This window comes from Mustela erminea, chromosome 11 (assembly GCF_009829155.1).
Source record: "Mustela erminea isolate mMusErm1 chromosome 11, mMusErm1.Pri, whole genome shotgun sequence".
Lineage (NCBI taxonomy): Eukaryota > Metazoa > Chordata > Mammalia > Carnivora > Mustelidae > Mustela > Mustela erminea.
In genome coordinates, this window is record NC_045624.1 from 46,802,951 (window position 1) to 46,820,792 (window position 17,842).

The 17,842-nt window shown below is 43.1% G+C and overlaps 1 protein-coding gene across 2 annotated transcripts in view; it reads left to right on the forward strand.

Moving 5' to 3' along the window:
* The window catches only part of CPVL (carboxypeptidase vitellogenic like), a 128,861-nt gene that overhangs the window by 86,509 nt on the left and 24,510 nt on the right, over window positions 1-17,842 (forward strand). Inside the window, exon 12 of one of the 2 annotated variants that reach the window (XM_032304005.1) lies at window positions 15,950-16,132. The exons of the other annotated variant lie outside the window; for it this stretch is intronic. Within the exon in view, the coding sequence (XP_032159896.1) occupies window positions 15,950-16,132 (183 nt within the window). The remainder of the gene's footprint in view (window positions 1-15,949; window positions 16,133-17,842) is intronic. 2 annotated transcript variants of the gene reach the window in all.

Sequence of the window (17,842 nt, forward strand, 5' to 3'; positions counted from 1 at the left end):
ATTTGCCCTTCTCCTACCATTCTGGAACTGCACTTCTACTCTGGCTGGGTTTGCATTGCTCCCTTGGCTTTAGAAGCACCTTGGGAGCCTCAAAAACAAAACAAAACAAACCTAAAATCACGGCCCACTCCACCAAGTGTTCTGATTTAATTGCCTGGTATAGCTCCTAACACATAGTAGTGTGAATAAGCTTGGAAGGAAGGGAGGGGGGAAAAGGACAGTATGATAGAAAAAAAAACAGGTGGTTTGTTCATTTATACCATAGCTGTCTTTACAATAAACTCAGATTTGATTTTAGTAACAGCAGATAATTCATCAGTCTGATTACCATTGATTACGTTATTATGTTCCCTTCTCTTTAAGCAGGATTTTTTAAAAAACAAAAACAAATGCGCTCTCATACGCTGATTATAATATGTATCTTGACTTAAAAAAAAACAAAAAATGTGAGGGGGGCCTGGGTGGCTCAGTGGGTTAAGCCTCTGCCTTCGGCTCAAGTCATGGTCTCAGGGTCCTGGGATCAAGCCCCACATCGGGCTCTCTGCTTAGCGGGGAGTCTGCTCCCCACCCCACCCCCGCCTGCCTCTCTGCCTACTTGTCATCTCTGTCTGTCAAATAAATAAATAAAATCTTTAAAAAAATATATGGTAGGGGGTGGAAAGTGTCTCTCTAAAATCTAGGAAATGCAGGCCATACTCCCTAAGAGCTATTGGCTTTGAATAGCCTGTTCTTTGTAGAGCTCCGCGCTTAATCCTTTCTGATAAAGACGGTATGCTGTTCTTATGATGATTCTTGTTTAAAAATTTTTTTTTGAAATTTTTTTTTGTTTTGTTGTTTTTTTTTAATTTGAGAAATCTCAGAAATTTTTACTCAGGTCTGTCCTAAGCCAATACATTTTTCTGTAAACGTCACAGCGCCAGTTAAGTTTTGTTCAATTCAGTTCCCTATTTAGACCATGAGATGTTTGCAGCAGGTGATGACTCTGGACCTACCTGTGCTGGGCTGCTAGGGGGTTCAGCAGTTTAAAGCAACTGCTCCAAATCACTCTTGACAGTTTGCAAAATACTGTGCAACTTGGTGAGATGCAAACTTCGATGAACACTTTCTCACCATCTAAATTAGTGGATTCTATGTCTCTTATTCACCATCACTCTCAATTACCCTGAGCAGTTATGCTGTGCCTCACCAAAACTGTCACAATGTAGCAGATTCCCTGCCTTTATTTTGAGGTGCTGTCATCCAAGAACATGTGCTGACCTTTAGCTGCTCACTCATAGGCAATATTGATAAATAATGTTTTTTATTAACACAAAACGTATTATTTGTTTCAGGGGCACTTGAATATGTTTTTAACTCCTTTTCTCTGTCTGGCTATAGTTCTTGCCTTCCCAAAAACATATGAGCTATATTTTCAAAGTCTAAATGTTCATGTGAGTGAGAATATGAGTGTGTGAGTGAGTGAGTGTGTGTGTGATTGTATGTCCTGTGTGAAACCATTATTTCAACCAACAAGAGCTACAGCTCTATTCCTAAAGGCCATTTGGATCAAAAGCAAAGCCTTGTCCTTGGATTTGAAGTTGCTCCCGTTGCTAGGTCGTTAGGAAGGCCACTGCAAATTCAGGAGGTACCATCTCCAAATACCAGTTTCTACCTCCGTGTGCTTGTGCTTTGAAAGGTTGAATTGCCCTGGGGTAGGGCTTAGTTTGCTGTGTTTAAAAGTTCATCTTGTCAGGAAATTGTAAATTTAAAGTTACCTTTCCCTGTCCTTTCTCATCCTGCAGCTCATTAAGTTTCAACTAATTGCATCTTCAGAACTCAGGATCTTAATGTGTTTCAGCTTTACCACCGGAGCAAAATCTTAACACCCAGCTGTTGAGTTCTCGTTACTTATCCCAGGCTATCAAAAGATTTTCATTTACAAATGGGCAGTTCTTGATTAATGAATGTGCCTTAGAATTTTGAAAGGTAAATATTTCGAGTAGATCTAACTCATTTCAGTGGTCACTCTAATTGCTTGTGGCATTTTCCTTAATGACATCTTCTGATGGTAAAATGGCAATCGTGGCCAGGAAACGAGATTTGACAAATGACAATTTCTTGCATACAGGAAAGCCCGAATGCTTAAATAGGTCTGATTCTTCAACTTTTAGGTGGACTCTAAGCTTCTATCAAAGCATGATGGGAAAAGTCTGGCTTTGTTGACTCTAAGCTGACGTGATCACTTTTCTTCCAAAACCCTTTGAAAAGACAATGAAGCCATTCTATGAAAAACTTCTTTTTTTTTTTTTTTTTTTATGAAAAACTTCTGGGAGGAGGAAGTAGCTCCCAGTGAAGCCTAACTAAAGAGAGGGAAGCTAATCCTGGGACATTTGTTTTATGTAATCATAGCCTATAGAAACGCAACTGCCACTTTATAAGCAAATAAAAATAGTGTACATAGGAAAATCAGTGTATACTGCAGGCTTCCTTATTAATTCATTTTACCTATTTCAGTTATAATCCAAGTGTAAGCAAGAGCAGCATGAATTTTTTTATGAACTGACTTCTACTGGGCTTCTTAATTTTTTTTTTTGAAGATTTTATTTATTTATTTATTTGACAGACAGAGATCACAAGTAGGCAGAGAGGCTGGCAGAGAGAGAGGGGGAAGCAGGCTCCCTGCTGAGCAGAGAGCCTGATGCGGGGCTCGATCCCAGAATCCTGGGATCATGACCTAGGCCGAAGGCAGAGGCTTAACCCACTGAGCCACCCAGGTGCCTCTGGGCTTCTTAATTTTTAAGCATTTTGATGAAGAAGGGTAAAGAGAATACCCATCAATTATAAAAGAGACTTTGATTTCACCCAAACCTGCCATGCTTTTGACATCTGTTCTTGTTTGTCCTTTCAGTTTACGTTGGGACGAAATGTTCACATGAGAAATGACACGTATTTCTATTTTCTCTTACTTATTTCTTTAAGCTGTTTGAAAATATATTCTGTGTGAATTGGTTTGTTTTCAGTTTGCTTTGTCTGGGGAGCACTGTCATCATTGTGCGAGGGCTTTATTTTGTTGTCGTGTGATACTTAAAACATTAGAAGGTACACTTACGATTTATGGCAACAGAAAACGTAAACTTTCATCTGGAGTCACCCAAATATGGCAGGGGGAGAGCAGTATGAGGAGAAAGATAATAATAGCGATACCATCTGCCAGGTAGGCTCTATGGCTCTCAAAATCAATGCGCTTAGAAATGCGTATTTAAATCCAGGTGCTATGGAAGCCAACTGTTGTGAATACAGATGATTATATCAGTTGAATTTATGTTGAAAAAATAAATAGGGAAAGAGTGGGGGGAGTCGTCCTTTCCAGATCCCGTGAGGGGGTCTCTTATGCAGTAACCTTCGCCACACCGCAGTAGCTTCTCCATCTTTCATCCTCACGTCATGGTACGACAGGAGAAGGTGCCAAACGCGGACACAAATGTCATAAAACTGGACCGTGGGAAACCAGGGTGTGCCCACCACCATCCTCTGGGGAGTGGGAGGAAAATAGTAAAGGCTTAATTTTTCTTTTAATTGAAAAAAAAAGGAGGGGCGCCTGGGTGGCTCAGTGGGTTAAAGCCTCTGCCTTCGGCTCAGGTCATGATCCCAGGGTCCTGGGATCGAGCCCCGCATCGGGCTCTCTGCTCAGCAGGGAGCCTGCTTCCTCCTCTCTCTCTCTCTGCCTGCCTCTCTGCCTACTTGTGATCTCTTTCTCTCTGTCAAATAAATAAATAAATCTTTAAAAAAAAAAAGGAAATTAAAAAAACAAACAACCAACAAACAAAAATTCTGCTAATGTTTCATAGATGGATTGGCACCAGGCGCTTATGGTCTGTATGTTAGAGCGTCACATATTTGGCTGTGATGGAACCAGAATGCCCAAAGCTAGTGTTGTTTTTCTAACCTTCGCCATCATCATTTGAGCCCTTTGGCGGCAGGATCTGGTTTCAGGTTCAGCACTTTTTCCACTAGAGTTTCCTCTTCTTCCATCTGAGTGTGACTTAATTCAATGGCAGTTGACCTGGTTTATCGGTCTAGAAGGGGAGGCAGTGTTCGCACGCTTACAGCTGCCTGAGCAAACCACCGTCGCAACCCCCGGGGTCCCTTCCAGAGCCGTGGCGTCGCTGGGGTGGCCTGTCCTGCTCTGTCGAAGTCGCCCAGTCCCGCCCCGGCCGTGGGTCAGTCTGTGCTGTCAGCTTGATTATGAGCAACTCCCACATCTTGTCAGTGGGTAAGTCTACACCACGGCACAGGGTTCGTGTGCTGAGTGACGTGTGATTGGATGAAAGCTGGAAACTTCAACCAGGCTTTTTGAAAGAAGAGCAAGGCAGGAACCCCTGACCTCCCGTGTCTTGACTCCCCTGTGTCTCCCTGGGCTCTGCTCGCTCTGAATATTCAAGTCTGTTTCTTCATCCTCTGCACAGTCCTCGTATTTATTACAGTGTTTTGCACAATCCCTTTGAGCTTATTCTCTGGAAAAAATAGGCAGAAAGTGCCTTACTTACCAAGCAAGGGAGAGTTATGTTTTGGGGAGAAAAACAAACAAACAAACAAACGAATTGCAAGCTCCTGGAATGACTTTGATGGAATATCACTGTTGAGAGGATGGGGCAGAGAACCTGTGTCTGATACCAGATTTTTCTGTGTAGGGGAAAACCTAAAGACCATAGAGCATCAGTAAGACTTCTTTTTTTTAATTTGGTAAGGAGAGGGAGCTGTGCGACCAGGTACGTGTCTCCTCTCATGGGTACATCAGCCTGGTTGGAAACTTTTCACTTATTTTGCTGCTCACCTGGGGACTGATGAAAGTGGGCGAATTAGACTTCTAGAAGTGCCTTTTCTGGTTCCTGGGTGAGTCCTTGTTTACTCTTAGTCTTCTGATATAAAAGGCAAAGTAATCCTCATTTGCAGAGAACTAGAACTTTCTTACCTGGAAGGGAAGTTTTGTTATGGGAGATGAGGAAGGCCAGCCAGAATCCAGAATGGGCTGCACCTTGCTGAGTGCCCTTCTCACAGGGCAGTGGAAGGCCTCCCTTCCCATTGTTTGTGTTCCTTCGGGACCTTATGAGCACTTCCTTTAAAAAAAAAAAAAAAAAAAAGATTTTATTTATTTATTTGACAGAGAAAGAGAGAGAGGGAGAGCACAAGCCCAGGGAGAGGCAGGCAGAAGGAGACGGAGAAGCAGGCTCCTCGATGAGCAGGAAGCCCGATGAGGGCTTGATCTCAGAACCCTGGGATCATAACCTGAGCCAAAGGCAGACGCTTAACCCTGTGAGCCACTAGGCGCCCCTTCTGAGCACTTCTAAATTGATTCCTATTGAGGTTGCTGGGCATTTCTTCTGTGGCAAACCACACTGCTCTCTGTTGGTCCTTGGGATAGCTTCAGCAGGGAGGTCGTTTCCCTGCCCTTCCCTGGTAGGAGGGAGAGCAGGCACCAGCGACACTGCATAGTGTCTGGGACTCTGCTTCCCTCTTTTCCATCTCAAAATCCTTGGTGAACCCACTGAGATTTATAGCAATGCTCTTTGTTTTTGAACTTGAGTGACAGTGATGTCGAGGAGCGGGGAGCTGGCCGGGGACTTGATGGCAAGGGGTTTTCTGGAGCTCCTATCTATTCCCGGAATAATTGAGGCTGGAGGAACTACTCCCACTCCTGCACCTGGACTGTTTTCCAGCTTCCTGAGTCCAGCTGGGTGAACTGCAGATTCCTCATCTCAGAATGGCTGTCCTTGGAAGTTGTGTCTGTCTTCTGGCAACTATTGACAAAGGGACAGATTGTCTTTGCAGGATATACCAAACCCAAGGTATACATGGCTGCTGTCCAGTAGAAATAAAATGCAAGCCACGTATGTACTTTTAAAGTTTCCACAAGGAACATTAAAAATACATAAAGAAGCAGGTGAAATTAATTTTGCTAACATTTTCATTAACCCACTATACCCAAAATAGTATATCTGCATGCCGTCGATATTAAGAAATTACTGAGATACTATACATTCTTTTCTTGGTAGGAAGTCATCAGGAACCAGTGTGTATCTTAGACTTATAGCACATCTCAGTTTGGACTAGCCATGTTCCAAGTGCCCACTAGCCCTATGTGGCTGGTGGCTACTGTATTGATTAGTCCGGGTCATTACCTGTAGCCTTAATTATTATAAATTACAGTATTTTTTACTTGTTCCATGGGGCTGTTTCTTGTTGGCTGGGTCGAGTGCAAATGTATATACTCATTAATGAAGTTCATTTAATAATGTGGGAAAGGAAAGAATTGGCTCCTTGGCCTACCTTTCAGTAGAGTAATAACATTGGCAAGCACAAAGCAGTCTTTGGAGGTGACCTTTGGTGTGATCTTGAAGCTGGCATTCTGACAACCAGGAAGGACAAGTTCCTCTCTGGAGAGACTCATCTGGGAAATGGACAAGGCTGCTCCTGGGGCAGTTTCAGTTCATTAAATCCAGTTATTGTGATGAGGGTCAGAGGAGACTCTTAAGAGGTTAGGGAATCAGAAATGGGCCCTGAGAGCAGACCCTGAAACAAGAAGCTGAGCAAAGACTCCCCTCGAATGGGCCCCCATGACTTTTCTATTCCAACGGGAGGAAATAAATTATTCTGGGTCATTATTAGAAGTAATTTTAAGTGTGCTATTCTAGGTAGTTAAATTTTCTTTCAAAGAGCCTTGGGTTGCAGTGATGGCTTGCTGGATCCTTGTCAAGTTGGCTTTGCTTCTCGTTCCCTTCTAAAAGCAACTGAATTATTTAGAGTTAAGTTGCAAGAAAGCAGGAATAATTTTCTTTGGCCAAAAGACATTATTTGTATAATCGCTGGGTGCTCACTCCAACTTGTTTCTCCACTTTCGTTTTTCTTTACTCGTCTTGGCATATCCAGCTGGTGGGGGAATGGCAGGCACATGGGGGTGTTTATTCTAAGTTCATTTTTACTCTTTCTTTGTCTTCCTTTCTCCTCAAACTTGGAAGCAGAATATGTCCCTTTTGAAGAACAGCTTGGTTGCAGAAGTGACTACTGTTCATTCAATGGTTGCGTTATTTTCCCACCAGTCTCCTTTAGGCAGGCCCTGAAGACTCTGGCTTCCTGCGTTACAGCCCTGTATCCCTGCAGAATCATCAGGAAGAAGTAGGGCCAAAAGAGCAAGCAGTGGGCCACTGGGACTGAGGCATTGTCCGCGAAAGGATAACAGCTCTGCTTGCAGTCGCGAACATTTCTGGAACATTATCTTGCACAGCAGAAATTCAGTTTTTCTTTTGCAGTTGAGCTTTTGGGAAACCCTCGGGAATTACCCCAGGTTGAGGTGGATATTAGTGAACTTAATTCTCTTCTGTTCAGGAGAAAGGCACCTGTGGGTCATGCTAATTGCCTCAGGCAGAAACAACTCCCCGCTACACTGGGGTTTATAATAGAAGAATGAGAAGTAAGGCAGCCAAAAGAGGAAGTGTGGAGGGCTGCTTTGTAGGAGTTTCATTGATTTAGCATCTGTGGGGAAAGCTTCTTTAAAAAAAAAAAAGGAAGGGTTTTTTTGGGGGGTTTTTTTGTTTTGTTTTTTAGTGCACAGGAGAACATTCAAAACTAAGACAGATAGCGGCCAACTGGGACCGCTGTGCAGCCTGGAATAGTGGAGGCCGCCGTTCCATCATTTCCCCAAACAGGAAACCACAAAATGTTGGAGATTAAGGTCACTAGATCATTGGGGAAAGAGCATAACTTTGTCTGCAAAGTATTATGATGGATTGTAAATGGGCCAAAATATAAGCATAAATCTTTCGTCTAAAAATGCTACAACAAAAATCCAGCCTTCTCACAAAAGCCCAGTTTGCTTTCCTGTCGTACTGAGAGACCAGAGCCCCTTTTGGCGGCATTTCAGTAATTTTCCTAATAAGTTGAGGAGTAGTCAGGAAAGCAGAGAGAAAAGCTTTGTGTGTTCTCTGTCAGTAACATGTGTGCTTCAGTTTGGGTTTAAAAAAAAAAAAAGCAAAGATTTAGATCAGCAAGTGGCCCTCAAGTGATTTATTTTCAGTCTTCTGCTTTTCTACTGGTGACAATGAAAATATATCAAAATCACATTCATATACCTTTCTGCCCCAAATCCCTTCTTTCAAGTATTCAGTTGTATAGCCACCATGAAAAAGTACAGATGTCTTTTTTCCCCATTGAGTATCATGTGTGATCCCCTAAATTACTTGAAGTCAGAATTTGACTCTGACAGGGGGGTAGGGGACTGAGGGAGTTTTCAGGTGAGTCTGCAGGTAAACTGGTCTGTGGCTAGCTTGGCTGTCGGTTGCTTTCTATCTGCCTGGAAAATATTTACCCTTCTGAGGTGTGTATTGTGTAAAATAAGGTTATTATCATCTGATTCTGTTCATCAGATCTTTACTAGGGAGAGGTTTTCTTGCTGAGAGAGTTAAATCCATGAAAAAAAAAACAAAACTGTTGTATATACATCCAGAAAAGCTTGTGGTTTAAGATGTTAAAATGACTAGATTTTATTTTATTTTTTTTAAAGATTTTATGTCTATTAAAGAGAGAGAGAGAGCAGCAGGGAGGGGTAGAGGGAGAAGCAGGGAGCTGAGTGGGGAGCCCAACGTGGGGCTCGATCCCAGGACCCCCTGAGCTGAAGGAAGACGTTTGACCCACTGAGCCCCCCAGGCCTCCAATGACTAGATTTTAGAAATACTTAAATGGAACTGACTTTTTCTTTGACCCCTCTTTTAGGAAAACTTAGAGATGAAAGAGTAAATATGCCTCTTCTCTTCTAATTATTTGCTGCTTTGGAAAGTTAAAAAAAAAAATCTGGAGTGTTAGGAGGATAGGGGTCACATCTTTTCATATGTGTTCCCTGGGTGTCTAGTCCTCAGGCTTTGCATGAATATTTACTTTATTTATTCAGAAGTAGGGATTTCCCAAAAGCAGATTAAACAAGCAAGCAAACAAAACACGCTCCATATATAAGTGAGCATGTACTCTTGCCTCAAACTCAGACAAAAGGCCACTTCCCTTCCATTTTTCAATGGAAGTGAAATTCCGCTGCCTGTGGATCCAGGAAGGAAAGGAAAGGAAAGGAATAGAGTGGGATTGAGACCTACTGATCTTTCCTTTTTACCAATGACAAAAACATAGATACAGAGAAATATTTCCCTCTTCTAAGAAAAACAATAGCATGAGCCCCGAGTAGAGGACAGGTGCCCTTGCACCTCTTGTGGCTGGGGGGGCGGGGGGGGAACACCGGCGAAGGGGCGGGGGCAGCCACGGCCTGAGTCAGCTCAGTGTGGGTGAGTGGAAATCCAGGCCCACCGTGGTCAGATCTCCCAGAAGTTAAATGCCAGCATCTAATTGCAAAAGCAGCAGTGACAGCAAGTAGATTACAGGAAAAATCCCTGCAAACTGAACGCAGGCCTCCAGCAGCCAAGTTAAAACCTCCACGTTCCACTACAAAAACATACTTTTCAGATCATTCTTGATCCAAAGTAACCACAACACGGATAAAATCCTGCTCTTCAGATGACAGGATACTTCTGCATCTCCCATCCCATCCGGCCCTCCCTACAATCCCAGGATATAAATGTTCCACTCTACAGAGGAGAAGACTGAGGCTCAGAGTGAGTCAGTGACATACCCAAGATCATTCAGGAAGCCCAGGCCTCAGGAGCCTGAGCTGGGGCTGGAGCTCAGGCCTTCTGTCTGCACACATCATACTACTTTTATGACCCCCTGCTGTGTGCTTTGTCAAACCGATGAGCTCCTACAGTTGTTTAGAATTATAACTTATTATGTTCTGTATCACAATTGTAATTCACAAGTAACGTCTGACTTGGAGGTTGTGGAGCTCTTTGAATAGCTATGTTGAGCTCTTCCAATGTGTTGATAATAATAACAGGTGTTAGCATTCACTGAGCATTTACTATGTGCCCAAAATGCAGAGATTCACATGCATGGTGTTATGTCATCCCCCCAGGGGTCCTCTGTCCTAGAGGCTTCTCTTCCACCTATTTTACAGATGAGGAACTAGAGCTCTAAGCAGACTGAGTAATTTACAATCATCTTGCTAGTAAGTGGCAGAGTTAGGATTCGAACCTAAAATGGGTTAAATAACACCAGCCTTTTGGGGGTGTTGTGAAATCATGGATGCGCCATGCTTAGTACAGTTCCTCCAGCAGAAGAAGAATGAGAGCATTCTGCTGTTACTCAAAAAATGTCCTTTTTGGGGTGCCTGGGTGGCTCAGTGGGTTAAAGCCTCTGCTTTCGGCTCAGGTCATGGTCTCAGGGTCCTGGGATCGAGCCCCGCATTGGGCTCTCTGCTCAACAGGGAGCCTGCTTCCCCCTCTCTCTCTCTCTGCCTGCCTCTCTGCCTACTTGTGATCTCTGTCTGTCAAATAAATAAATAAAATCTTTAAAAAAAAAAATGTCCTTTTTGAAAGCGATACTCTTTTTAAAAAATATATATTTTATTTATTTATTTAACAGACAGAGATCACAAGTAGGCAGAGAGGCAGGCAGAGAGAGAGGAGGAAGCAGGCTCCCTGCTGAGCAGAGAGCCCGATGCTGGGCTCGATCCTAGGACCCTGGGATCATGACCTGAGCCAAAAACAGAGGCTTTAACCCACTGAGCCACCCAGGGCCCCCTGAAAGCGATACTCTTTTACCATACTTTTCTATCAGTTAAGTATGGGGAAATTCCTTGCAATCTTGAATCTCATGCTTCAAAGCTAAAAGTTTCTTTACAAGGGTAATTGATAAACTCATGGTTCTGACTACCAAGAAAAGATTACTGAGATACCGTGCCCAGTGTGTGTGTGTAAAATCAGAGTGAAAGGCATGTTATTTCAAGTGTTTGAATAAATGGAGTTCAGGTTTGTCCTGGCAGGATTTCCTCCCACTGTAGGCCTATCCTGGAAGAGTGAGATTGGCAACCAGGTATTTGACAGGAATGTACCATCTACGTACTTTGAAGGCTTATTTTAGAAGAAGGGCTCTATTGAGTCTTCCAAGTCACTCTCCAGTTATCAACCTACTTGAGAAGGAGGACCTGACATGTGCTGAACCCCTAGTATGTGCCCCGCACTATTCTAGCAACTCTGAACACAGTATCTCATTTATTTTCACTACAGTGAGATGTAGGTCTTCCCATTTTCATGTCTAGAAAAGGGAATGCAGCCCATGGAGGCTAAGCCCCGTGTCCAGGGGCTCCCAATTACTGCATGCTGGGACCTGGGTGACAATGACCAATGAATGGTCATTGGTATAGAAGTTTGGATTTCATGCTTTCAGCAACAGAAACAACCTTGCTAACTCGAAGCATAAAAAGAATTGATCAGAAGATGTGATAGGTCACAGAATTCACGGAAAAATTGAAGACATAGATGAGGAAAGACTGGGAGCAAGGACAGTTCTGGGGATCCAGGTAGGAAAGAAAATGGGCAGACTCATCAGGAAACCCTGTGTCACAATTCAAATTTTATGAAAAGAGCATTTGAGTGCCCTAGTGTAGGACAGACGCTCATCCCTTGCACAGAGGAGGCAGGATATGAGATTGGCAACCTTCACTAGGGCTGGATCCATTGAGGGTGTGGGAGTCCTGTTATCAGGGGAAGCGAGAGTCAACCTAGGCAGGCCAAAGCAATAGGCAGTCAACATACAGCATTGTAGAAAACTTCTCACAGAGTACAACTGACTCTACCCAGTAAATGTCAATACTTTTCACAGGAGGCCAGGCCCTGCTCAAGGCTGCAGGCCAAACACGTGTCAGGAGAGCCCCATTCTCAGGGAGCCAATGCCATGCGACAGCTGCTTCCTCAGTGGCACTCCTTACCACAGAAGTGAGGCATCTGTCACCAGCCGAATAACGACCTGGTACACATCACAGAGCCCAAGTGAGAAATGACGGAGAGATGTCACCAGACTTGGACGAACAGACCAAGCTTGTTTCTGAACTAGAGATGTGAACTGTGTCTCACAGTCCGCCAACTCTCCGCTCCCTGAGGCTTTTGGTAGCACTAAACGTTTAGCTGTGGGGAGTCAGGAAATGCTTGTTGGTTTGAAGGAATTCAGCCCTTTTCTTAAGGAGTTCTAGGTAGGCGTTTGGAAGTCTGGGATCTCAGACACATTCTGGCACCTCGCTGTGTCACAATTTCCTTAACAGCTAAGTAGAGGCAGACATAATTCCTCTCGTCCCAGTGTCCTGAAGCAGTCAGAGAATAAAGCCATATGTATAAGAAAGTACTTAGGAAAGTAAATAACAAAAATGCTCTTCTCATTTCTGCCTTTTGACCAAACAAATAAATAATGCTTATAATCCAGTCACCTCCTACCATGTCTTATAAATTATTGATTTCTGGAATGGGTTTTTAAGATAGTCCACAAGCAAACTAGTTAGGCTATTTACCTAGCTGTCATGAAAATCGAGAGCTGGTAATATTTGAGTTAATACAAATTATTCCCCAATAAAGACCCACCTTTTGCCAACCAAGGTCCCCGACATCTTAGTGTTATTATTTTACTATTTTGTCTTCATAAGCACATCCTGATTACATTTACACCCCCCCAAAACCCCTAGAAAACAGTCAAGTCAAAACAAATCATCCACATCTTAGCTGCCTTAACTGTTAGTATTTTGATGTGTTTTTTTCCCGTTTGAAGCATCTTTTCGAAAATGTTGTATTTATAGAGTACAAACAGTAGAATCACAGTCTTCATTGATTTTTTAATAAGTTATTTTTCCACGTCTAAGCAAAACCATCAATTTCACTGAGCTCACTGGTCAGACCTCCAAGTAGTCAAAGAAAAAATTCTCTAAAGGGAGTGCCCTTTGCAGTTTAACTGAGGCATCACAGCTGTCCAGGAAGGAAAGTGAGGAAACTGGGTGTTTCGGGGGAGCTGCCTGGTGTTGTCACTGCAAACTAGCTCCGTCCAGCCCGTCTTTCCCTTGTGCCTTGTTTTGTTACAATCCCTACTGGGAAGACAAGGGTAGCTAAAAGCTGCATTCATTTCTGTCTCCGCCTCTCTGTCTTTAGATCCTGTTGCTTAAAATACCAGCAAGCCTCAGGGAGAGGTTTGCCCCAGACTGTCCCAGGGTTAGCTCGAAAGCTCTGCCTCCTGGGAAACTCCTCAGGCCAGGCCAACGGTGGGGGGATGGGGGGTGGGGGGGGCTCGTTACCCCTCCCCCCCCCAGGAAGATGTGGAGGAGATGTACACAGATCCTCCACAACTGACCAGCTCGTCAGGGCTTGGGCCTTGTCCTGGAACTTCTCTGACTACCAAGCTGAGTAGCATGTGCCCTTGGGCCTCGGAACCACCCATCCCTACGCTCCACCCACCTGGTTCTTTGGCTCCCTTCACTGGATCCTGGGTATCTCTCCCACTCACCCAGCCCTAAAGGCAACTGAAATATTCCTGTCAGGGCTGATGAGAGTAAATGTGACATTTAGATAAAAATAAAAGCTCTGGAATTCTTACATTTAATGCTGGCAGCCTTAAATGCCAGCTTTGAAATCACCTCGCTTGATCATTAATCTGATTTTTCTTTCTTTCTTTCTTTTTGCATTTGACTTATGTGCCCTTTAGAAGTTAAAAACGTGTTCCTTGCTTTAAGAAGATTTTCCGTGTGCCCCCAGAAGCAGGCCTTCTACGTGTCCCATGTGCAAAATTATGCAGTTCAGCCCCACACTGCCTCGTTTCAGAGAGTTAGAGCTCTTGTTTGTGATGAGTCTTGAATAACAAGGGGCACAGCTCAGGGACGGACTGCATTTCAATTCAGTCCAACGAACATGTACTCTAATGCTGTACAAATAAGCCCGTTTTTGCTGTAACCTGTGGATCTGCTTCCCTGAAAGATAAAAAATTCCAATCAATTTCAAAATATACAGATGATCGTCAGGTAGCTCCAAGAGACACTAAGAAAGATGCGAGCTTCATTTAGTGGCCACAGAGTGGAAAACAACCAGATGCGCTTGTGTATTTGCTAGTTAATCAGCATCTTTTCATGGAATTCTAGAAGAGGAATTACTTTATAGATGATTATCTCTGCTAATCAGGCCTTTCTCAAAGGGGGTGGGGGGAGGATTTAAGCCTTGTTTGCTGGTACAGATCATATGTAATTGTTTCCATACTGTTGGCAAAACAGCTGTAGGAGTTTTGCATGGGCCATAAGTACCCAAGGTCTTTGAGGCAATTTCTTTGTATAAACAATGCAAATTTTTATTGCTAGAGTTGAGTTGAGTCTTTTAAAGAGGGTTTAAATGGAGCAGGAGTTTTCCCCTTTGGGTTTCTGCTTAGGAGAGCGGAGGTGGTGATGGTGATGGGGTAACATGAAAGATCCTGTGCTCCTGCAGCAGAGGCCCAGGGCTCTTTCATCTTGGGCTCAGTCTTGGCCCACTGCTGCTTGAGGATTTGGAGTGTGTAAAAGTCCTGGGCTGTTTAATTATGTGCAAGCCTTTTAAGAAGCCTGCACCAGGAAGGCAGAGATGGAAACATGTGCAGTGAAACATTTTATATCCAATTTGAGGATTCAACCAAAGGTCTTCACTTGAGCGAAACCAGAACTTCCAAGTAGATCAAAGGTAGCATGGAGCAGAGGAAAACCTCTTTGTTGGGGGGTTGAGTAACAATGCCTTACAAGAATTAGTATCGTGTGAGTTGCATAAAAATAACCTGAGAAGAGTGGAAAACAAGGGAGAAAATCAATCAAATTTACACCACCTATGTTAACCAACTATATTCATGTTTTTTTTAAAGTGGCATTCCGTATGTGTATGGGTTTATATGCCTATGTTCTACATGCGTGATTGTGATATGTATTTGACTTTCAGCTTTCATACTTAACAGCATGTGAGTATTTTCCACGTTGCTACATGGTTGGTTCAGTGGCACATTTTAAATGGTTTTGCATGATCCCGTAGGATTTCTGTTCTGTAGTTTATTTAACCCCTTCACTATGGAACTTTTGGACTGTGTTTCAGTTTTTCATTATAAGGCCCAATGAATACGACTATATATATTGGGGGGGGCTTATTTTCATAAAATTCATTCCACAACCTGGAGTTGTTGGGACAGAGAGTCTCCACATTTTCGAATCTTCTTGTTAAAAATGGATCATTGCTTTCCTGAAGAGTGAGTGCCATTTTTACACTTCATTAGCACGGGGTGGTATCTGAATTCTTTCCCAAGCCAGCTGAATATTGCTTTATTGGTTTTGGAGAAAAGACACGAGTTGCTTCAGGGTTGTTTCTCGTATACTATCCACCATCTTTGCAAAAAAATAAAAATTGTATTCTAGGAAGAAGAGACATTCCTCATTGTTGACAAGTGGCTATCATGTCTAAGAAAAGGAGGCCTTATAAGGGGCATGGCAGACCCAGTTGCCTCCAACAAGGAACAAATCTGAGGCACCTGCTTCTCTCCATCTGCCTCAAAAAATTGTAGTTGCCACTATAAAAAACCAGTGTTGGAAGGGAGAATCGTATGGATTAGCAGCTCCTGAGAGAATGCCCAGCCCACCAGCTCAAAAGCTGAGTTACTGAAATGCAGTCTCCATGCAAATCCGATGGTATAGTGTTCCTCAGTTCCACTAAGAGGTTACCACAGTCCTCTTCTTGAACATAGCTGTACCTCGAAGTGATATCCCTGGATAATACAGTACAAATGCTTTTGTAAGTGAGAGAAGACTTTATGCAGGTTCCTAGGAAGGTTCGAACTTCTGGAAGAATTGCAATGGCTGAGCCAAGGCTTGTGCTGATTTCAGATTGTTGGTGTGGCCAACTGGAGGAAAATGACCCCACTCACCTGCTAGGCTGACCTCTCTGAGCACAGAATCAGAAAGCCTCCCATTACCTTTTCTCTCGTGCACACACTGTCCATACCCAGATACACATGGTGGCTTCACCTGCTGAGTCCCACATTTGCCCACACCTCGATTTCGTTTCAGGTTCTGATCTACAATGGCCAGCTGGACATCATCGTGGCAGCTTCCCTGACAGAGCGCTCTCTGATGGCCATGAAGTGGAAGGGGTCCCAGAAATACAAGCAGGCAGAGAGAAAAGTTTGGAAGATCCTTAAATCCGATAATGAAGTGGCTGGTTATGTGCGGCAGGTGGATGACTTCTTTCAGGTCTGGAGACACTTTGGGGCCTGTAGGTTTTGGGGTGGGGGGTGGATGGTGGGGTTGAAACAAAAGCTTGAACACCAGGAAGGCATGGCTAGCCCTACGCAGGGTCACACAACAGCCCAAGGGTGTCTTCTGTGGCCCTCCTCTCCACAGGGCAGAGTGCCTGAGTTCATTAAAGTACACAGTGCTTCGTGGGAACCAAAACAAAAGTTTAGATATTATTCAAGAGACAAGGTAACAATCAAAAAGATAATACTCATCTTGTCTTTTGACAAATCATTAACGAGAGAGTTAGTCTATTTGGGAACAGAAGGGAGCTTGAACAAATGACATGAGTTAGATTCAGTGTAATCTCTCCTGGCAAATCTGTGCTCACATTGGGTCTCACGCATGAAGCCCCAGGACAAAATCTGTGCATCTGATGCCCCTAGTGTGACCTCCACTTCAGGGCTCAGATGTTGCTCCTAGCCATGCCTGTCCACTGTGCCTCCAGTCTGCAGGTCTCAGTCCTTCATTCAAGGGTCTTCAGGCCTTCATTGGTGACTACGTGATGATTACACCGTTTACCTCCAGAAAGTTCTTGGAGAAATCGAGAATGCTTTTGCATAGTTAGTCAAGAGGAGAGATTTAAGTCTTTGGACCTGAATTTTTTTTCCTGCAATTTTTTATTGGAGGAAACATTGGGAACTCAGTTCTGTAGTTTTGAGTATTTGGAATTACAGCATTCCAAATGCTCGAGCTTTTCATTAGGTAAATCCATGCTCCAAATAACAATTGATCTCAGAGGCATGCTACCTTGAAAGTACTTTGCTTTGGCAAAATAAATGAGAGTTCACAACAAATTCCTTAAAGGTCACTGAGTTGTGATAATTATTACTCACTTATGTTAGAAGAAATGATGGATCAAGCAGAAATTATGGGTAGTCTAATGTATACAGGGACCCTTCCATCCCCCCCAACCCCACCCATCATTCTAACCATGTAATAACATATACAAAATTTAAATATTGTGCAACGTTAACTACCTTGGACAAAGGAAACAGTTGAGAGACATAGTTCCGGGCTCAAGTAAAGGGAAACTCTATGTTGGAAAACTTATAATGTTATAGTTTCTAAATTGAGATAAATTATACCAACGAATTAAAAACTGGTGCCACAACAAACTAAATGAGTCAGAGCAGAAACAGTTCTGGCAGGACGCATGTGAGGTTTGAAAATAAGGCTGGGGCAGGATGGAGACAGGAGTGTCTGTTGAACTGCAGAGAGATCTGGAGAGGAGATGGTGAGTGCTGTGTCCACCCTGGATCTTCTGTAAACGACCCAAGCAGTCTTGGATTGAGTACCAACTTGGGAATCACAATAACTGGTTAACTCTAAAGATTGATTCCAAATGATTGAAATTCCTGGACAAATGGAGCCTCTTCATTTGCAGAAGATATCCTGGACTTCATTTTTGGTATTTATTTGTGTGTTTTTAAGTAACACAAGTTATATATATATATATACATATATGTACACATATATATATATACACACATAGAACAGAGAACATATATATGTATATATAGAGAGAGAGAGAATATATATACACATACATATATAGAGAACAGAGAACATATGTGTATATGTTCTCTGTTCATTATTAAATGTATTGATTAATATAAAATATATATTGTATATATAATATATATTTAATATGATTTTTCTATTCTC